At 37.0% G+C, this 23,720-nt stretch overlaps 1 protein-coding gene across 1 annotated transcript; it reads right to left on the bottom strand.

Moving 5' to 3' along the window:
* Positions 1–966: 966 nt before the first annotated feature.
* LOC150091022 (lysozyme 2-like) lies at positions 967–23,109 on the bottom strand. The gene is made up of 4 exons (XM_090373889.1): positions 22,957–23,109; positions 10,907–10,974; positions 4,894–5,029; positions 967–1,832 (listed from the first exon to the last, which is right to left on the bottom strand). Exons 1-4 carry the CDS (start codon positions 23,021–23,023, stop codon positions 1,624–1,626), a joined length of 480 nt encoding a protein of 159 aa, XP_090230015.1. The 5' UTR covers positions 23,024–23,109; the 3' UTR covers positions 967–1,623.
* Positions 23,110–23,720: the final 611 nt, after the last annotated feature.

A 23,720-nucleotide genomic window follows, 5' to 3' on the forward strand; every position in this document is an offset into this window, starting at 1 on the left:
GAAATTCAATTTTAAAACAAATTTGCCAGCTACAGGGAATATTCGCAGGTATTTTCCAATTACTTTAACGAAAGGCCCATCTTGGGTAAGGGTCCCGCACCATAAAAGTGCCGGGCAGTAGACAGTGCTGTTAAAATAGCTGATACATTCCTCGAATTCTAATCTTTTTAGCCTAGTGGTCAGGCGCGCGGGTGCATAAGTACACGTGCCTTGAGTGACCGGGGTTCAAGCCCGTACGTTGCCAAGTCATCTTGTCGAGTTAAGATTCCTCGAAGAGTTTTATAAATCTATTGCTTGAAGCAGCACGAAAACATTCGGCTGATTACGAGCCACTAAATCATGTTCTAATAATATTTTATTAATATTAGCAGCAGCAATCCATCCTTCAGTGGAATGGACGATACTGAGAATACACGCAGCAAGAACAAAGTTTTAAAGTAAAAGCACAAGTAAGAAGGTATCATCTGTGCACCCACTCAAGTTTTCCCTTCCCTTTTTCAATTACTTCAATAAACAGCAATGTTCGCACTTAATACACAAAACAAATTTAAATTAAGATGGTTTTCATTTTTAAAATCAAATTGTCTAGTGTTCTTGTCAAAATTATCAATTTCAAATATATTTAAAGATAAATTAGCTATATTTATTTATCATTATTAATTTAAGATAATTCTGCTGGAATGGCTGAATGTTTTTGCATACCCGATCCTCTTCTCCACACAAGTGATTTTATGCTTGATTTGTCATTTTCTTACATGCGCGCAAAGCGCATGCGTTAAGTTCCCGAATGTCTGAAAATTCTGTATTAATTTTGCGAGTTACATTAAAAGTAAGAACCACGTGATCTGATCCTAATGATTGGATTATTTCAAATCGAATTAACACTTTCTTACCACGTGCGAGATGAACGCTTCATAAATTGGAATTCGGCACGTGTATGTGATAGAGAGAGAAAGAGAAATATCATTGTCATTTGAAGTGGTTTATTAAATATGAAAATAAATCCAACTTATACATTCGTGGTGGATTTTGCAGGTATTTTAACATCCAAATATTCCTCACTTCGATGAAGATAGCAATCTTACAAAATTTCCCCTTAAAAGAAAGCAGATATGGAAGATATTAATTTATTCATTCTAACAGTTTCCTATGGAAAGTTCTCGTGAATTACGAGTGAAAATTACTCTGTTCGTGGAAGTCCCAACAAACCAAGCATGATTCTGGTGAGCATCAGAATGCAGCTGTAGGAGGACATGATAATTAGAACGTCATTCCTAATAGTTTTAATTACTTCTGACGCTGAAACAACCAGACTTGTTTTACATTAACAAAGTAGATAAGTCAGCAGAAATTGTAACATGTAATTTAATCTTTAAAATTGTAAATTAGTGATATTGAGATAAATTATTTTACATCTGGTGTACAAAATTACTTCCAAATGAAACTGATCCAACAAAAACGAGTTTAGAGTACTTTTAAACCGATAGTTATTTTCAAAGTTGAAATAACAAATCAAAAAAACCTTGTTCATAATCGCGCCCCCTTGTGTCAAACAATGTTAGTTACTGCACCAACCAAAACAACGTCCACGAAACTGCGTTAATCTTCACGAAGGCCCAGAACTTAAACAGGATAGCAAGCGGAAAATTTCTGCCAATAATCCGTATTGATCACCCATTCAGCACCGCAGCTGTCCGGCCCTGCCTTGTGAATGAGTGCAAAATCGTCGCAAGTAATTAATCCATCGCCGTCACAGTCTCTTCCTTTCTTCCTCATATAACCACGAACTGCTTCCTCTGCGCATTGTTTGTTATTTAAGCACACCTCGAAATCTGAAAATACAGTAAACATTAATGAGTATTAAATTTAATTACATTTCTCTTAAGAAAGAGCACAAATCATGGGTTTCGTGGTCATTTTTAATCACTTACAGTTTCATAAAGCGAAAATAATACAGAAAAACTTTAAAATCAGGTACCCTCGAGGATTGAGAGGCAGGGGCGGATTTACATATAAGCTAATAAGCTACAGCTTAGGGCCTCACATTACAAGTGGCCTCGCTTTAGTACTGTCACTCATGAGCTGTAAGAGAGAAGGTCCTCATACAAGTTATAGCTTAGGGCCACAACAAGTTTAAATCCGGCCTTGTTGAGAGGTATCAAATTAAGATATTCCGGATTTTAGACATATGTGCGTTGTGGTTGAGCGGCACATTTCAATAAATATTAAGCACAAACTGAACTTGTCCACATTTTTAAACATTTAGAGGACTATCTTGTCCTTTCATCTGTTTCTGCAGCCAGCACAATTGAAACTGTGGATAACGCAATGGTCGTCATTTTCAAAACAGAAGAAACTTGCCTTTTTAACGAGTTGCCTTGGTATTGAACTACTGTCAACAAATAGCGTTAGCTATATTACAACATTGATTCGTATGCGGCATGACAATTGCACAAATAACTTCTTTACAACTGTTTTGTCTACGTGTTCCCACCACCTGCTATCTAACGAGGACTAGTTATTCCTGAAACAGGCCATCACAGTAATCTCATCTTTTAAACAAATGGCCAATTAACCTTCTTATGGAGAGGTCATCTGTTTGAAAGTATTGCCAATAGGGCAACTCATTGCAAAAGCAAGTCTGTCCTGTCGTGAGAATTAAGATCCATCGCATTATCCATGCAATTTAAATCCAGCCTGCCTCAAAAACAGATTGAAGGACAAGATAGTCCTGCAAGGTATCTTATAAAGAGAGAAATGTCACTCTTTTTGTTTCATTGATTCTAAAAGAAAAATGCGATCGTTGACACGAGTGCCGGATTGCTTTCTTAATATTTCCGAGCTGTAATGCGTTGATTTTTTTTTATTATATACTATACATTTTGTTTCTTTTTTTTTTTTTTTTGTAAAATTAATCTGATTTTGAAATGTCAATTTTTCTTTTTTTTTTTAATAAATTTGCCGGATTCCACAGCGCTTATATACGATGCCTCATGGCTGTAGTTGATTCTGCGAAGTTCTAAACTACAGCGAGCCCGCCTTTTATCTTTTGTCACATCATATGGTTTTGGCTTTTGTTTTGTTTTTTTTATCGTGCCAATTTTCTTGACGAAAAGTATAACTTCTCCCAGTCTCTTATAATTCCAGGTGAACGGGTTAGTGCTATTGCACCATGTTTTGTTGGTGGTGAACTGCCGAAGTAGATAATTGAAATCGTTTTAATTGTATCTCATATTGTGAATACCTTCACAACGAGTTGCTATGGTATTGCACTTAATCGAATAAGTAATGCTTCAGCAATGGAGAAGATTGTTACTTATTCTCGCCAGACGGCACTGTTTCAAAAATGGTACGGAATAAAAAAAAAAAACTGTTATCCACATATCTGTCCCTTTTAGACTTAGGAATGCAAAAAAGGTGGAAGAAAGTGGTAGGAGAGGAAGAAGAAATGCCGTCGAAAGAGGCAGTTATTCCTCATTCATAAATCCCTCGAATAGGCAACGCTTCCCCATTAGGGAAGACTATTGTTACCTATGCTCGGCAACTTGGGCATCAAGCTCCCGCAGACAGCACCGTTTCGAGGCTTATTGGCCTCTCATCGATGGGCGAGCAGGTACCCAGGTGTTGCAATCGTGAGAATCCAGTTATGAAGTATAACTCCACAATATGAGAGATGCTGATGGTGTGTAACAGTATAAACTAAGGTGATTATTTTGTATAAAGCATGAAACTACGCGTAAGATTCACTAGTGAACGGGTTAGTGCCATTGCACCATGTCGTTATACTTCATAACTGGATTGTCACGATTGCAACACCAGGGCCTACCAGCCCAACGAGGTGAGGCCAACAAGCCTTGAAACTGTTCCGCCTGGGTGGTGGTATCTGCCGAGAATAAGTAACATTAGTCTTCTCCATTGGTGAAGCGTTACTTATTCGAGCAAGCGCGATACCGTGACAACTCGTTGTCAACAAAACATTATGCAATGGCACTAACTCATTCACTAGTGAATCTTACGCTTAGTCTCATGCTTAATGCAAAATAATCTATAATGCCTGTACACGTTGAAAATACCACATTCGAATTCTGCATCCCTTATTAAAATAACACCAGGCTTCTAATATTCCTATTCCATCAACTATTGTTAACCTGACAATAACTCGAATTGAACTTAATTTACCGCGTGTGACGTTAGTCTTAAGAAAGCTGGGTTTCGCGCTGTTTTCTTCATAACTCAATCAACATATTCATCCGAAGCAGAATTCCTTCTGCACAAAATGCACTAGATACTGAAATTAGTTCATATCACTCACCTACAAATTTCGACATTATCATTACAGTCAGTCTATTCACTATCAATTTCATTTTTCCACTTCTCCATCAGCAAACTTTTTCAGCTACCGAGTTTATTTGTTACAATTATCACTGTGCTGAGACCAGCTGAATTGTTTCAAAAAACAGTTTGTAAGTGGGAATATTACAAAAATAATTCAAGTTTGTATCAAAACAAAACTAATAAATATAACATTTTGTAGTATTTTTGTTTTGAATTTATTTTATCATCTTTATATAATTTTTTTTTAGATAATTAGCTTAAACTTTTACATTTTAAAAAGACACGTTTAAAAATCTTACATAAGAGCAGAACAAAAGTATGAATATGTATAGATCTTGTCATAGATCAAAAATTGATGCGAAATTTTCACATTGTAACATTCATTGTTGAGGTTGATTCGAGGAAAAAAAGGAAGTTGCGTGCCGTTATATTTACCATCAACTTAAAAGGTAGGGAACGAAAACGGTGAGGTGTCAAACTACTTTGGGCACGTATGCAGCGTGCCGCGCGCAAACTATTTAGAAAGCACTGAACTAATTACCAAAATATTGCACTCACCATGTTTATTACTATCGTCTCTTCCAGGCTTACCAGCTTCAGCCCAATACGCCCAGGAAATAACGTAAGGACCGCAAAAATATGCATTGGGACCAGCGTTATGACATTTCGTGTTCAGATCACACCCGGTGCTAGCCTGAAAGAGATTACAATCACTGTTATTTGCGCAATGACAACATTATGTAATCACATTAGATAATGTTAGCATTGTTAATACATCTAGACAAGATTATGCGACAAATAAAAGATGGTTCCAAATTATCTATTAAATTTGTGTATCTTAGATATTTGCATAAACGTTTTCACATCCTCATACGTTTCGAGTAAATCAGGATGAGTGGACGCGAAGACTGTGCAATATGACGTTTGTGCAAAGGAAAAACATCTTTAATGTAGTTCCAAAGGGACGAAAATGAAGAGGAGGGGGGGGGAGGGAGAGATCAGTAACGGACAAAAGTGCTGAAACATCTGACAATAACTTGTCTGAGATAATTTGGACAGAACTATTAACAATTTTGGGAGAGGAAAATAACATCAAGAAGTGGAGATGCCTATAAACATTCCCTTAAGAAAATTACAAAGAACATTTCGTTCCAGTGTTCTTAGAATTTTAAAGAATATAGTATTACAAACATGATGCAAGGAAACAACTTGCAGCACTACCTCAAAAAAAAAAAAAAAACACCACTTCTTTTCCCCATCCCATCTAATAATTTGTCAAAACCTTTAAATTAATTCAAACTACCCACTTTCACAAAACCAAATGGACATTTATTCCTACGATCGATTCCTCACTGGCTGAAGGCAAATTTCCGCGCATCTATCCTACAACAATTCTCTTCCAATTTACGCATGTCTCCTTATGTGTGCTTCCTGAGAAAGAGTAAGATCCCGTGCCGGGATCCTTATTCTTTCTCAGGTCCTAGGATCCTTACTCGATCCTAGAAGAAAGAGTAAGCATCCTTACTCTTTCTTCTAGGATTCTGCTGAATTGAGTTCGCTCAATTCATTTAAAGCCTTGAACCACCTGAATGAGATTACCACGCAGGTGCGTACCTTCCAGACAGTGCAATTTACGAAACTTAAGTCTTTCTTGGTATGAGTACCCTTTCGTGCCCGTGACTAATTCGCATTGGAAAGGGTGCAGAGAAGAGAAACATGAGGCTTCCTCATAGGCCTTCTAGAACTGTACGCAGTACTGAACGTGCGACCTAGTACTCAATGATGAAGTACTCAAGGTGTGACCTAAACTTACTTATACAATGGGATAATGGCCTTGTCCCTGCTGGAAATCTCTATATATCATTGGCAGAACCCCTTAATTTGTCTTTGCAACCTGTCTGCACTGCTCACAATACTTCATCTGGGAGTGCAGAATTATTCTCAGGTCACTTTCGTTCTCCACTACCTCGAGTGAGGGTACCACCCAATGGTATATTCTTCTGGGATTACTACTGCCTATATGAAGTACCTTGCCATTTCTCAGCCCACCGACCTCATTTTTCTAGATCTTGTTGCAGTAGCTTACCTTGTTTACTGTCATTAACCACCTTGCCAACTTTTGTCATATGCAAACCAGATGATATTAAGCCTGATATGCCGTCATCGGTATCGTTAATAAATATAGAAAACACTGCGCCCAACACTAAACCCTGTAGGATTCCAATAATAGCATTAGTCCAATAAGATCAGTGCCCATTTATAACCACTCCCTGTCTGCTACTTAACCATCCCTTTATCCATAGAGGTAATTTTCACCTAATGCCACACTACTACAATTCGTACAACAGTCTTTTATGTGCAACAATATTTCCTGAAATGTCAAAATATTTCCTGAAGTATCAAAATATTTCCTGAAGTATCAAAATTATTTTCTTGCATCCAGTTCCTTTGCTACTACATCATACCACCCAATAAGAGCTTGTCAACAAATTGATGCTGAAATTTCCGTATGACTGCATTCCTATCAAGATGGTCCATCATTGCTTCTTTAACCAGTGACACCATTATTTTCCCTGCAATAGAAGTCAAGCTTACTTCTGTAATTACTCACTTCATCCTTTGATTCCTTTTTGTCAACAGGAGAGACATTTACAATATAATCTGTGGGAATCTCCCACGTCCGTCCCCACACCTTGTGAAAAAGATTCGAGTTCGAATCCCGCCAATGACGCTAGGAATTTTTATGGGACGTTTTCGTGGCTGAGTTAGTCGGTCTCAGGCGAGGATAGACGGTTTTTTATCCAGCAATTGGGGCACAACACACTTAATTTACAAACATATATACTGAGCAATATGGCCAAGTTACTGATGAGTCTGAAACCGTGCAATAGCCAACCAACTAACTTGTAGGAACATTTTCTGAATACAAATATGCTCTCATAACATTGGCCCAAGGTTTGCTCACCTCTTTTACGTCGTCTTCTTTTAACATAATTAAATGCATATCGTCATTCCCACGTGACTTACTTTAAGCTTTAACAATTTCTCTTCCAGCTTCCTCTCACTTATCACAAAATCATTTTCCTTCCATTTATAACTTAGTACATTGCTGGTATTTCCATCGGTAAAAACGTCTTCGCGAACGAATGTAGATGCAAAATATTTATTTAATTTGCCAGCAACCCAAATAGGATCAACATTATTCCATTCACACCTAGTGGGCTAAGATAGTTCTTTCTTTCTAGTATTAACATAAGCAAAGAAATCTTTACTACTTTTCTTTGCAGTTCTACCTAAAGACTTCTCATGATCTTTCTTAGCTAATCTAACCACCTTTAATGACTATTGAAGACTAGTTTGCACTTACTGTAAGCTTGTTATGTTCCCTGATGATTTATAATCATCCCATTCATTTTTCTTCTCAGCCACTGAAAGAATAATTATTAATTAACCTCCTGCTATTTTTTGGATTGAGTAAAAGCGCTTTAAGAGAACTTACCAGGAACTAGACTCCAAATGTGGAATGATAATTATCTTACATTTGGAAAGAATGGACTGAAGTCGAGTTTTTTTTTTTTTTTTCTATTTCGTATAAAGCCTTGAAAAAAAATGTGCAGCCAATTAAACGTACTAAATGCCCGAGGGAACCTGTTGCTGTGAGCTACGAGATGAATACGCCAGCAGCTGGTAAACAGTTCTTCATGCATCACAAAATTGGCATACACTTCCCAGCAACTATCTTTGACGAAGAAGACGCTGTGGCACTCAAGCAAAACTTTCCTGGTTTGTTGAAGGGATATGATAAAAACAACTTCAACAGGCTGCCCCTCCCCCGAGGGGAAGGATGTCCTTCTCCGGAGGCGAAACCAAACAGGCACACACTGAGTTTGTGTACCTACTGTTAAATGAGACTGAGAAATGCGCGGACAAGTGGTCTACGCTGCCAGATAAGGTCGTACCTTCTTTCTCACGTAATGATTGCGTATTTCAAAAGCACCACGAGCCGCCCTTTGAAACATTCACCGAGCACAAATTTGCGGGCATTTTAGGTCTCTCCCACCTTTTCTTTCGAAGTTACGAGAGCATTGCAACTGAAAAACCATAACCAGCAATCCCCGGAAGGGAATTAATTTACCTTTCGCAACCATCCTCCGTGCGTCACTGCTTTTTTGACCTACATCGAAGACAACGGGAAACTTTTTTCCTGACCTGATTTATAAACACCAGGGACTTTCTCAGCACTTCTCGGAAAAGGAATTTGAGTGTGGAAGTTTTTTTTTTTGTTACCGTTAGAGTGCAACCAGTTATGGAGTCATTTAAGACGATAAGAGAATCTAGATATCTTTTTTATTTACTTCCTTTTTTGTATTCTTTTTGTATTATTCGTTCCTTAAATGTTTCAACGCGGCGTAGTAAGTCAAGGACTGACTGATTGAGTTCTTTTTCAAGATAGATAACTCAATAATAGGGCCATTATTAATATAGCCTATCTTATTATTCCTTCGTAGCTAGAACTATCTTTAACTAGGATTAAACTTGGAAAAAAATATAAATATACGAGGTTGTAGTAGTAGGGTTTTAGCAGCTTCAGCGACTAAGGTCATATTCCTGCGTGTATCCTGTCTATCAATTGCGTGGGTGCTGTGGTCGATTTTCTGTTTGCTGGAAGAAAAATCAGACTTTCTGGGAGAAAAAACCATGTTGCCTTCGCCTGACTAACTCGAAAAAATCCGTCCTTCATCGACGGGACTCGACCTCCGGTCTTTTCCACTAGCTGTGGGAACGATGAAGATTCTACCAACTATGCATCGACATTCACACATGAGGAGTTATTCAGCAAAGGGAATGCCAGAGGTGTATTCAACTCTAGCAGTAAGCTACAGAATCTTGAAATAACTGGGAGTAAAGTGGAGGAGAAACTGTTGAAGATAAACACAAGAAAGGCACCCGGGGTGGATGGGATCTATCCAGTTATATTAAAGGAGGTAGAAAAGGAAGTAAGCAAACCCTTGGCCATAGTTATGAGAGCTTCCTTGGACTCAGGGGAGGTACCCATGGACTGGAAATGTGCAAATGTGACCCCAATTCACAAAGGAGGATCAAAGGCTGAAACAAGTAATTATAGACCTGTGAGCTTAACTTCTGTTCCAGGAAAATTAATGGAGGCACTGATTAAAGAAGCACTGCAGGATCATTTAGACAAGACTTCAGTTATAGCTCAAACATAGCATGGTTTTGTTAAGGGGGAGTCTTGCCTGACCAACTTGATTGGATACTATGATGCAGTCACAAAAGAGCTGGATGCAGGGAATAACTTTGATATTATATACTTGGATCTTAGAAAGGCTTTTGATACTGTTGCACATGGAAGACTGCTACACAAATTGGAGCAGTGTGACATTGGAGGCAAATTGCTGCTATGGATAAAGGGGTGGTTGAGGGGGAGAAGACAGAGAGTGGTAATCAATGGACACTGCTCATCGTGGACTGATGTTATTAGTGGAGTCCCTCAGGGCTCAGTGTTGGGTCCATTGTTGTTTTCTGTATTTATAAATGATATTGATGATGGTATATCAAGCTTAATGTCCAAGTTTGCAGATGATACAAAGGTTGGCAGGGTTGTCAAGGACACTACTGACACTATGCTGCTGCAACAGGATCTGGAAAGGTTGAGCAGATGGGCTGAGAGGTGGCAAATGAAGTTTAACATTGACAAATGTAAAGTACTACACATGGGAAACAGCAACCCCAGAGCAACGTATCAACTCTGTGGTACTACACTGACAGTGGTAGAGAATGAAAGGGACTTGGGGGTGATTGTGCAGGCAGATATGAAGTTCTCTGAGCAGTGCAGACGGGCTGCAAGAGTAGCTCATGGAGTATTGTCAATGATATACAGGAATTTTTCCAGCAGGGATAAGGAGGTGATTATTCCATTGTATAAGGCAATGGTCAGGCCACACCTAGAGTACTGTATACAGGTCTGGAGGCCTCATTTCAAGAAGGATGTAGAGCTGCTGGAGCGAGTGCAGAGAAGGGCAACAAGATTAGTGAATGGAACGAAGGGGTGCTCTTACGAAGAAAGGCTTAAGTTTTGCAAATTACAGTGTCTGGAGACTAGGCACCAGCGAGGTGATCTGATAGAGGTGTATAAAGCCTTGAATGGTTTAAGCATGCTCAATGCTGATGGGATTCTTCCTCTAGCTCAGAAAAATCACCTGAGAGGGCATAAATTCAAATTGAGGAAAGACAGATGTAGGATAGACGTGCGGAAATTTGCCTTTAGCCAGCGGGTGGTTGGTTGGTGGAACAGACTGCCATCCCTTGTGGTGGAGGTTGATAGCCTAAATAAGTTTAAGGCTCAGCTGGACAGGTATTTTGAACGAACAGAGGGGTGAAGTGGAAGTGGGTTTTTTTTTTTTTGGCTGATGCTGCATAAGCTTGCTTTCTTGCATCAAATGCCTCTACTAATACTAATACTATGCCACACACGAGGGAGATTATTTTATAAAAAACTTAACCGAGTAAAATACTTCTATAATATATATGAAGCAAATAATTGAGAACTTACTTCACAGATACACCTCATGCAGTCATCTGTAATTTCGGGAATTTTGACTCCTGGCCTGATTGAAGGTGCTAAGGAAAGGAGAAAAAAAAAAAAAACAGTAAAAATTTATTGATATTAATTTATGTAAAGTTCTTAGTAATCCCCTGAAACTGTAAAATAGGCAAATCTTCATTTTTCTCAAAGTACTGCTCATAATCAGTCTATTTTTCCATAGATTTAAGGGTGAATAATAAAATTCGCTAGTTTATTGAAACACTAAAGCAGATGATAAACCTTATAATATTATTAAATATTGAGGATGATACAAAAAACATCACTACAAAATAATATAGAAAAATTTAATAATTTTTTTTAATGTTGTCAGTAAGCGAATTTTTTCAAAAGTCAATAAAAAATGTGCGCCATGCGGCTGGACACCCCTAATTTTAGTAGCAGGAATACCGAAAGTGAAAATTTCTTGTGGATTGATAGGAAAATATATTACTCTTTAGTACATTTCCCTTGCTATACATACACTGCGTTGTCAAAAGTGTGAGTCCACCAAAATATCGAAATGTTAAGAAATGATAACATTGACTTTCAAAAGAGAGAAATCCTGCCACTAAAACAGAAGAAAATTTCAGACCACAGGCTTTTCGCAATATTAGACAATGTTATTTCACTTAAGAATGTCATATAAATGCCAATATGTTGCTTATATTAGTCCTTGAAGAAAAGCTTTTCGTTTCGATCTACGTGGTGTGCGAAAACCGTGAACCTAATACAGTATAATCTCTTAATTCGTTGGGAGCGACAGTATTGTGACGAATTAACCGACATAACAAAAGGAATAGAAAGAAATTAACAACGTGATAAATTACCTATATTAATTACCATAAAATTAGAAAAAATTATTTTCAACGTATCCACTCACTGAACGAAGCATTCTTTGGGGATACGTTTATATCACTGAAAATTGAAGACAGTAAAGCATAGTTGGGAAACTGTTTTCTTAAGAGATCTTGGAATTCTGAGAGCAGTGAAAACTCCAACAGATATGGCGAAAGTGCAAGTGATTACATACACAGTACTTATTATGCTCAGTTCACACCAGACATCTTTCGTAGATTGACACGCGCGGCCTGAATCACAAATAATCTTCAAATATGGCCAACTCAGACCTTTACCACTTCAAAAACGAATTATTCTCTGACAATGAGGCACTGTCCAGAAAAGCCCATAAAAGTTCACTTGGTTGACGTTATTCGAACGTGGGCCTATTCCACCCCGTGTGGGGAAGGTGGTGATTATTCCAATTGTGCTACCCACACAGACTAGAGCTTAGTACAACATGCCCTTTCAGATTTCATTATTCCAGGAAAAATTTGTGTCCGTACCTTGCACATCTCGAGTCAGGCGCTCGATCATTCTCCATAACTTTGAAGTAGATTTTATTCTCCGTCTAGAACCCATCATATTAGAGTTTATGTAAACGGGAAGACCAAAGTTCATGGATTTGCTGCCAAAGAATACATACAAATACTGCATTTGCCGTATGAATAATTACTCTTTCGGTATATTCTTAAGTTACTTTTTGATCCAACTGTTACTTTCTAGCAGTTGTGCACATGTTGAGAAATTTCAAAACACAGTAATCAGCACATATCTGGAAGATTCTATGACCTAAAATATTGGAATAATAAAATGCAAACAGCCAAATTTGGACTAAAGTTGCAGCTTATTGCATATCCCAAAAGCACTGTGACGTCAATGCATCCGGGATCCCTCAAATACTGTCTTTTTTATGTAAACTTTGCTTGATTACTTTGCATAAAAGAATCACTGTACGTAGATAATTTTTCAGTCAATATTATTATTATTGCCGTTTTTTGTATTAATTATATTTTGTAAATCAAATTGGCATAAAGTATTTTGAACGGTTATGTATTCTAGATACACTAATGATATTTTATACAAATATCTTGCGAGGGTCTGGAGAATGTGGTCCGTTTTTCCCTTAACAGCATGTTGTATAATTCATTATAATAAACAGTAAAGATCGTTTTTCCTTACAACCGAGTTTGACTAATCACCAGTTCAGCCTTGAGATACACATTACAGAATGTTGCCTCAAGTCCCACGTAGAAGAAAATTTTCTAATTAATAATGCGCTCTTAATTAACGCGTTATTAATTAATAAATACATAAAAGTAGGCTATTAATGGCACGTGATTTTTTGTTACTTATTAATGGTTTTTGTATATATAGAGTAGTCGCGTTTTTTTGGTTTCGATAGTTAGGCACGAACATTCAAAGTAAAATCACTGTAGATAAGCAACAGTGTTCTACATTCTCAGGAATATTCTAAAATAAACGTTTACATGTCAAATTTTAAATAAATGAACCATCAAATTTGCGAATGCGAGCTCCATCTATAAAGACAATTTATATTACATATTTATTCACCGAGTAGCTGTACTCTACTAATACACGAGTTTAACTTCATAAATATGAACGAAAAATTTAGTACTCTTTTTAAGTAGACTGGGGCTAACGTAGGTGGTGATGCAAAATGCATGATGGCCCCTATTTTGTTTGTAGGTCTAACGTAGCCAGTTGCAAAGCGCATGTCAAGATAAAAAAATTAAGTCATGATTCTAAGTTTGTCGATTTTTTAAAAAATCGTTTTACTGACGTTATAACAAAAATTTTGTAACGAAAAACCGTCATGCGAAAAGCGTTACGAAAATTTATTCCAGTTTAATTTATCTTCTATTGGACGAAATTTAATGAAATTTTGCATGGAGTTTCATCTTAGCTCTATACTAGAGGAAAAACTTTCAAACCTCTGAAAATTGTTTTTTTTCCAGGATAGTAGAAAATATGAACAAGGAAATTCTCACGTAATAAACGGGATAATGTTACGAATTCGTTACCGTAAACCTCTGATTTCCAACCCCTCTTCCGTCTGGCCTGGATTTAAGTAATCTTAGATTTGTGGACGTTAAGAATAGATCCTAGTGTAGTCTGTTAATATTTTTAGACTTCATATTTCCCGTTGATTTTCATTTTATATCTATATTTTATTACTTTTTTTTGGATTAATTACGTCAGCCAACGTAACTAATCATTGATTGACACGTAATTAATCGTTTGGATTAATTACGTGTCAATCAATGTCCACAAGTCGAAGTCAATCTGCTAACTTCTGCATTTTATTAAAACATAGTAGCTCACATAGAACTACTCATAGTAGTTCTATGAGATAGTAGTGTTACGTTAAATCTTTCGCAAACAGTTTGATAAAAGTTGATCTAATGCACTGTTCAATGTTTATTAAATTATATTAAGCTACAAAATGGACCCCTATTTTTGGTTGGGGTAAGAAGTGACCGCAGTATCTCTGTGGCAACGGAATCCATTTGGCCAGTTCCCTGCTGAAGAAATTACGAAAGGGCGTTCACTGTTATACTGCTGAACAGGGGTGACGTTTCTTCAAATGTCAGAATGGCAGGGTCACCTCTTACACTTCCAGCTCGCCACTAGAAGTAGACATACCAAACGAGTCTGGCTGCTATGGCGAAAACATGGGCGCGGCACGAGGAATGCAAAAGCACTCCAGTGATTTTGCATTCCTCTTGGCTTTCGATTTATCAATCAGTATTATCTAAACCCGACATCCGCCAATGAAGGGTAAATTTTTGCTTTTTAAATATCTAAGCTCGTAAGAAGCGGTACAAGGATTCCTTCCAAGAAGATCACTTTAAACTTGACATTTAAAGTTGAATATTAAATATAGAAGACAAGGACGTTAGTCCATAGAAGAATGTTCAGTAACTGACCTTAAGGGGGAGGATTTCCTCCTTCCCACAAAGAAAAACTACCAAACTATCTGTGGCAACAATTTTTGTGCATAGAACCAGGATGTTTTGCCATTTAAAGTTTTAAAAAAATTAAGGTAAAGTTTCCGTCTTCTGATAATATGGGTTTCGCAAGCTTCTTGTTATTTTTGTGTTAGCATATTCTCATTTCGAATTCCCCTTACTCTTAAGGTTATTTTCTTGAACAAGCAGATTAAAATCGTTATAAATACAAATGTATTATTTATTACAATTTTAAAATACATTCAGCATAGTTCTAGAATTAAACGAGAAAATAAGACATCGTGTATTCCAGCGTATAAGTCGATCTTTAAACCACTTCGTCTCTAATTAAGGTCGACTAGTACGCCGGGGGTAAAATCCTAAGCTTCAATTAGAACCATATGAGGAAAACAATTGAATTAATACCATATTTGCAATTAATGCGAGCAATAGTGCATTTTTTTTTTTTATAAAAATACTGTTGCTTTGCGTTTCCATGAACGTTTTCGTTCTAAATTTGTTTAAACAAACAAATTTAGAACTTGTTTAAACGAATTTCATATATTCGGATTTACTTTTTGAAATCTCGAAGAGTATATTTTCGAGAAAATTCCAATTTCTTACAGCACGAGCTCTTCCACAATTGACACTGTTTTTAATAAATTTTTTAATTGATAATAGAGAATTATACAAGGAGCGAAGAAATGATGCCAGCAGTAGGGAAGATGGATCGCAAATTAGTAACACATACGACATACCCGGTATCCTTCCTAATGTGTTAGAACATGCGTTGAAGAAAATGAAGAATCAGAAAGCCCCGGGGGAAGCTGAAGTTACTGTAGAGTTGCTAAAATTGGGAGGAAGAGACATAACACAAAAACTGGCAAGGCTCTTCACAAAGTGCATTAGAAAAGGTGTGACACCTAAGCAGTGGAATAATGCAATCAGAGTTTTGCTGCATAAGAAAGGAGATAAATCAGAAATTGGAAATTATAGACCAATTAGCTTGTTATCCCTCATCTACAAGTTGTTCACAAAGGTCATTACTAACAGATTAGAAAGAATACTTGATGAGAATCAACCGAAAGAGCAAGCTGGCTTTAGGACAGGATCCTCAACTATGGATCACCTTCACGTAATATCACAGCTAATGGAGAAAGCAAATGATTATAAAACACCATTATGCCTGGCATTTGTGGATTATGAAAAGGCATTTGACTCCATACAGCATAAAGCAGTTTCGGACACTGGAAAGACATGGCATAGATACCCCGTACATTATGATTTTGAAGAAAATATATGAGAACGCTACCTCCTTTATTAGACTAGACAAAGAGAGTAGCAAATTTAAAATTGAGAAAGGAGTTCGACAAGGAGACAATATCTCCGAAGCTGTTTACTGCTGCCCTTGTGTAACTTCTGAAAGTTTACTTGTGTAAGCTTTCAGAAGATCAGACTGGTCGCAGAAAGGAGTCAATGTGAACGGAGAGTACCTAAACCATTTACGATTTGCAGATGACATTGTGGTCATAAGCCACGATCCCAAAGAATTAGAGGAAAATCTTAATCAGTTATGCACAGTTAGTAAGGATTTTGGACTAAAGATGAATATGGCTAAAACAAAAGTAATGATCAACAAGTATGCCACAGAGAGGAACATAATGATTGCACGAGCAGTAAATTAACCCCGGGGGCTCACATCTGGTGAGTATGGGCTTGGCACACCCAGGGTCCTGAGCTGGATATCATCATTCTTCTGTTTCTTGGTGATTCTCTCTCTCTCTCTCTCTCTCTCTCTCTCTCTCTCTCTCTCTCTCTCTCTCTCTCTCTCTCTCTCTCTCTCAGGGTAACTCGGGAACTTTTTTTTTTTCCTGGTGCAGCATAAGCCTCAGGCTTCCTTGCACCATACGGCTATTAATAATAATAATAATAATAATTGAAAAGGTGGAACTTTTCTGGGACAAGTTATTAGTTGTAATAATTATAAATGGCTGGAAGTCAAGAGAAGAATAAATTTTGGATGGACAGCATTCAGGAAATATAGTCACATACTGAAGAGCAATATCCCAATTTGTCTAAAACGTAAAGTATCGAACCAATATATACTCCCCAACATGACTTATGGAAGTGACTTGGGCACTCACCAAAAGAATGGAAGAGAAGCTAAGAACTACACAGCGAAGAATGGAACGAATTATATTGGGAATCAGACTGTTAGAGAAGAAGAGAAACACATGGATTAGGCAGCAAACTCAAGTAAAGGACATTCTTATCAAAACTAAAGAACTAAAATGGTCTTGGGCAGGACACATAGCTAGAAGACATGATGACAGATGGACTAAGAAAATAACGGAATGGTACCCAAGAGGACTAGAAGAAAACCTGGAAGACAACGGAGATGGATAGATGAAATTCTGGGTTTGTGGGTAGTAAATGGATGGCCATTGCACAAAACAGAAGGAACTGGAAAGTTGCTGGAGAGGCCTTCATCCTGCAGTGGATTCAAAATGGCTGATGTTTTAATCGATTTTTCATTTTTGTTTAGTAAAAAATGGTTATGTTTTTTCTGTGAAAAAAAAATAATATATACTTCTTTTAACAATAAAAACAAGAGAAATTAAATATAATTAACTATATTTTTCCGCTGATGGTGAAGCAAATGGCGAATTTTTCTTAATAATTCTTTATTATTTGCTATTTCTTTGCAAAATTCTTAAGAATTAGCATAATTGCACTTAACTTGTAATACTGCTTTCAGCGTTCAGTTGTGTTTTTGATGTCCACAGCTTATTTACTATCGAATAAATTATTTCCGTTGTACCATTTGTTCACTGCAAACAATAAAAATGATTGCATTATGTTTGCCATTAAGTATGGAGGCTACATGTCCAATCCGGGACGTCTAGTCACTTTAAGTATAGCACTCAACAGGCAACAAGGAATAGCGCGACTGATTAATTAAAGCCTCCCTGTACACATAGAATCGATAAAAGCGATGTCAAATCGTCACCTATTATGACTGTAGGTTATGGTTTCATGAACTTCTGCATTAGAGAATACTATGTACACTTACTGCTTTCATTACAGTCTACTGTAATGAAAGTACTATTGTGACAAATGTAACAATTCAAGCATTTAAAAGCATAGAAATAATAGATTTCTATTAATTAAAAAGTAGCTGTGGTACATAATAGAGGGTGTACAGCAATACACCAGCTTCGGGAGATTCGAAAGATTGTGAAAAAAAAAATTGAGTCGATTTATACGGCGAATGTATGATTAAGCACGAATTTAAGACATAAATAAAAGTCAACTTATACGCCGAAATATACGGTAATCGGGTAGGGCACGCAACACCTAACTCGGGTTCTGTTGAACTAGATCAGCTTTGTAAATTCAGCGTGCATTTCTAAATTCAGAAATTAAGTCATTGCGCCGAGATCAAAATACACTGACACTGAAATTGCTGCTCATAAGTGCATACAAATCAAGAGGGGGATGAGTTGCACCGAGATATACAAATGGTTAAAAAAACGAGACCAATCAAGCGGAAGCTTCGTGGAGTTCACAGCAACGCGAATATGACGCAGGCTTCTATCTCTCAGGAACCGATTTGGGTGCAAGAAGATTGTAGAGAATGCCGAGATGTCATGTTTCACACCGATATCAGCAACTCAGAGACTTGGAAAGAGGACAGATTGTCTGCCTGAGAGTGGATGGGTGGTTGCTTCATCGTGTAGCGGAACGTGTTGGCAATGATAATACCACAGTATACAAATTGGCAACAGTGGCTACTGGAAGGTACACCTGCTCGTCGAATGGGTTGTGGAGCAGGACGAAGGACTACAAAATAGGACGATCGTCTTAATGACAGGCTTACACTGCAGCTATGCTGACTATCATCCAAAGGGCTGTGACATCAGCTGAAAGTCACCACCTTACCCATCGAACAACTGAAAGCAATTGCCGCTATGTCGCCGAGATTTGGGAACCATTAACGCTCCCCTTTCTTACTGTGGTGCCTGACGCCAATTTAACAGGACAACGCCCGAACGCATCCTACAAGAGTTTCCTCTGAGTGTCTTCGTGGTGTGGACTGTCTTGGCCAGCAACGTCCGTCTCCTGGTCAAGGTGGGAAATACTGCAAGTTAGGTTCGACACCTGTACGACTCAATGCCTAGAAGCTTGGCTCAATATATCCATAACTGTGGTGGATTTGCATTGTATTGATATGTACATTGTAAGCATTATTTTTTGTCATGCTTTCACAAATAGCATCTGCAACAAAATATTCTGTGTTCCTGTTCCTTCAGTGTGTGGAATTTCAATGTCACGCGGAATACTACAGCCATTATGCACTTTAAGTGAAAAATAGCTTGGAAATCAGTGTTTCAACAATAATTACTTGAAAAATTTCAATCCTTCTCTCTTACAGCCAATGTGGGAATATTTCGTCAAGGGTATTATTTAGAGAATCTTTACTACTGTCTACTACAATAATTTGTAGTAGATAGAAGGAAATATAACGCTTACACTCGCACATGTGTATGTATAAATATATAGAATTTTTTTTTTATATATTTCAAGGTGACCACAAAGTCGGAGGAGTTCATAAAATAGAGGAAATGCAAGAAAAACGCCGTATTTAGTAGTCATATGGGATTGAACCATAACTACTCATATTTCTGTACCATCGATGACCACTCGGCTATAGAAGGGCCCGATCAACTCAACAACCAGATTTGCCGCTCTAATGCTACGGGTATGTAGCATTTTATTATCATAACGCTATGATAATGAAATAAATTTTCCGTATAACGAAAACAGTTCTGGCCGACTTACCATATTATTAATGCTTAGTAAGCATGGTTTGAACGAAATATTTTTGCATAGCGGAATTATTTGAACAAATAATGGTTGTTTAGGAATTGTATTTCACTGAAACCTGTCAGACGAAATTTTACAACTAAATGATTTGTACACCCCCCCCTCTCACCCTCAAAGAACAAAATTATTTGTACCCCCTTCCCATTCCGCAAAGTTCGTTGTAAAAATTCAGTACGGCGAATTATTTTCAAGGTCCACCTATGCCTAAACACGGGTCCAGAAGAAAATTTTAAAAATTTTTCGGATAATTATGAACGGCACTGGTTACCCAAAACTGTAAATTCAGTTATAGGAATCTTCATTTTAATAAAAATATGGCAGTTTTTAAAAATACGGCAAAATAAAAAGAACAATACTACGCCCTCTACGTTTGCCACGTTTTAGAATGAAACATATGCTACAAATAATAATAATAAAATCAAAGTTGTGTGATTTTGAATCTCGAAACCCATAGTTATTTTTTTTCTTTTATTTTGTAGAATATTTTTTTTAAAAAGCGCTGAAATCAAAGGAAACATACGCAAAGGATATTGGGAACAATAATGAAACAGGCCTCGTGTTTTCATGATTTCAAGCTCTTCTGCTTTACATTCACAAAAAAGCTCAGAATTGGTGCGAGTTGAACTAATCATGTATTTTCGATTGCACTAGGGTTGAATTCTCATATTATTTGTAGATAAAATAAAGTTGCATTTACTGTACCGTATTTCTGGATGTGTTGTGTTTCTTATAAATAAAATATGCTTTTAACGATACTCTACTTTTTTTGTAGTATACGTATTCCATTTTATTTATTTATTTATTATTGATTTTAAAGTCAATATTTAAGTAAAATAAAGAAATTAACTTTTGCATACGAGAAGTAGTAATTTCTAAATTTGTTTATTTTATTATTTTAGAAGAATTTATTTTAATTAACAATGGTACTTTCGAAATAATCTTCAGCTTCGAGATTTCAGTGCAAAGAAATGATTTGCGCATTCCCATGAAGTTATGGATTTTACTGTATTAGGAAAGTCAGCAACCCAAGAAAGTTAGGAACAGCCACCAAATCTTTCCTAATTAAGTCTGATGACAAGATTCATAAATGAATCCAACTGTAATGAACAAGAAAATGTGATTGACAGATAATATAAAAATGAATAAACAACCCCTGGGACAACTCTTTCGACTCAGTGCTGAGTTTTGAAGGGGGAATCAAAATTTGTTATATATATATATATAGAAATCTTAATATTATCCATTAATTTATAAGTCCCTAAAATGCAACGAATGCACAGTTAACGTATAATTTTCAGACAATGAATATTTTATACTTAATTATAAGCTCCTTCTTATAAAAAAGGTGTCTGAATAAATTTAGTAAATGAAAGTATGAAAGTAAATTATGAATACAGCAAGTCACTCAAATAATACTGAACTTTTATTACATAAACTAAATTAATTAGTCTTATGGAAAATCAAGTTTACATACCAACGAGATGCCGCATTACAGTGGTGGGATTTTGAGATCTTTTGCTTACGCAGTCCTCCTTGACTGTACAGTGGGTCAATTGTCATATTTGCAGAGATCTAAGTTCAAATCTATTTTTTGAATACTCGTCGATTGGGGCAGTAATTACCCAATGTCAGGCGAAGGAAGTAAAACTTCGATCTTTTATTGTTTTTCCATAGATTCCAGGATTTCCAGCCCAGCGTGACATGTAAGACACTTTATACAGACATAATTGCTTATTATGTCCGTATAAACATAATAAGCAATAAAGACCATATGCATCTTGTAAACTAATTCATTACGATCAAAGCAAATGGGTTGCCTTTACTTGGCAAGACATCCACGAAAAAGGCAACCCAATTTCCCCCACACACACACTGGATGGAAAAGACCTGGGTTCCGAAAATAAGAATTCCTTACGTCAGTGACGAGAGGAATTTAAGTTTAAGTTTTTATTTTTCCGCAAAGGGCTGAGTTAGTCGGTCTGAGGAAAGCGTAAGAAGGTTTTTCATCCAGAAAACGGGAAATCAACCACATAAAGACACGCAGTCTACAGACACAATATACTGCTGCCTCAGAGTCCTAGTTGGTTTGGAGCTTAATACATGCATGTTACCAACTGCTTCCCATCCGGCGTTGAAGGAAGTGGAAGGGAGGGGAGAGCCTCTGTGTTTCTATAAATACTGAAATCTGCATTGCTAATAATGCAGATTCCATGAATCAGTTAAATTAAATATTTGAAAAAAAATCAGTTTAAAATGTTCCACAAAAAGAAGCAATTGCCGGCAAGTTTAGAATAGCTATTATACGGGAGAGCCACTGGCGGATCTAAGAAATGGGTCCACAAACCAAAATAAGGACCCATGTTCAGTAAAGAATACCAAGCCAGTAGTTAAAGTTTAGGAAGAGTATGTATTTTTTAACGTCTACGTGGGTAGCACAGCAGTATCGTCACTGACTTTCCACACTGGGTGGGAAAGGCCCCGGTTCGAATCCCGTCAACGACGCGAGGAACTTTAATGTGCTTTTTTTCACTCCGTGTCTGAGTTGGTCTGTCTCAGGCGTAGATAGCAAGGTTCTCACCATCCCCCAGAAACTGGGGGTTTTTTGTCCAGCAAAACAGACAAATCGACCAGAGAACACACGCAATTAACAGACATATGACACACAACATGGCGGCAGAGAAATTTAATTTAGTTTTTTTTTAGGAAATTAACACTTCAGAGAGTAGCAATTTATATTTCAAAGAAGCATATTAATATTTATTAAAATATAAATTCTGATAAGTAATGTTTGTATTATATACAAGGTTTGTTAAAGTTCTTGTAACGAGAAAAAGATGAACATGCTAGGTCTATTTAAATACTAACTTAAACAACATATTAAAACGGGGGAAAACGCGCACCTAGTAAAATTCAATTCATTCGAACTCCTCTTGAACCTTTTGCTCGTTCCAATTGTTTAATAAGTTGGCAAAAATCTAAAGTTTCAGCTTAAATTTCTTTTATTAAATAATATTCTATAATCATTCGGATGATATTCCTTTAATACTCTGCTGCCGTTCTAATTGTAAAAACTCTACAAAATCAAAAGAAATCTTTTTAAAAAATTAGTTCAACAAATTCTGAATAATAACATTAACTCGGCAGAGGTTATAGGTATTTTATCACCTCCCAGCCTTTAATGGGACATATTCTGTGGTCACAGAATATTCTCCATTTACTGAACGCTGTATGTTGCACAAGGATAATTCACTAAATAGATGTCCAGAAATGTGAAACAAGCTGAATTCTTAAGAAAACTTTAAAAAGCTAAAAGACACCCACCTCTACGAGCTCCAGTAACCACAGCTGTAAATAGCACGAGGAAAGTAAAGAAAGCAGCGTACATCATGGTGCATGCACTAGGAATGCTTTTGCTGCTCGAGAATATTCAGTCGTGTTGAATGGAACTAACCTAAATAACTTCTCGGGGAATTGTGGGAATTCACAACAAAATGTGCACGTGACCCCTGTTTGTTAGTTGACAAAATCGCCCAATCAGAACAGGATTGGTAGTTGATAAATTAGGACAAGGCTTCTTACGTAAGTGGAATGCCCAAAGGGCGGTGGCAAATCCGAAAGCGCGAGAATCCTTGCTTATAGTGCTCCTTTCGAAACTTGATTTTGCTTGTCGCGCCCTTGACGGCAAATGCACCGAACACCTTGTGGCAGTAACCTGTAAGAGAGAAAGGTGAAGGAATCTTTTTGACAATGTCATATTATCTTAGCGGACCGGTTTCCGACACGTGCATCAAGTTCAAAGAAACCATGAATCGTTTCGTCGAACTTCAGACACGAAATGTTCCATCGCTAAACGGAAAACAACTTTTGTCCGGAAATAAAGAGGTTGACAATTGAGAAAGGTGTGGGTGAACTGCGCAATTTTCCTTTGAATACTTTTTTCTTTTGGTTTTCTTAGAGGCTGTACAATTCTTTGAACAACAAACATGACGTAAAAAGCAGAAAACTGACCATTTGACCTTTGGGAATTACAAAGGATAGTGAAATGTTATCGTGAATGGATATAGATGGAAATATTGAATATACAA

The sequence above is a fragment of the Mastigoproctus giganteus genome, chromosome 1 (genome assembly GCF_048544385.1).
Source record: "Mastigoproctus giganteus isolate SK-2022 chromosome 1, ASM4854438v1, whole genome shotgun sequence".
Lineage (NCBI taxonomy): Eukaryota > Metazoa > Arthropoda > Arachnida > Uropygi > Thelyphonidae > Mastigoproctus > Mastigoproctus giganteus.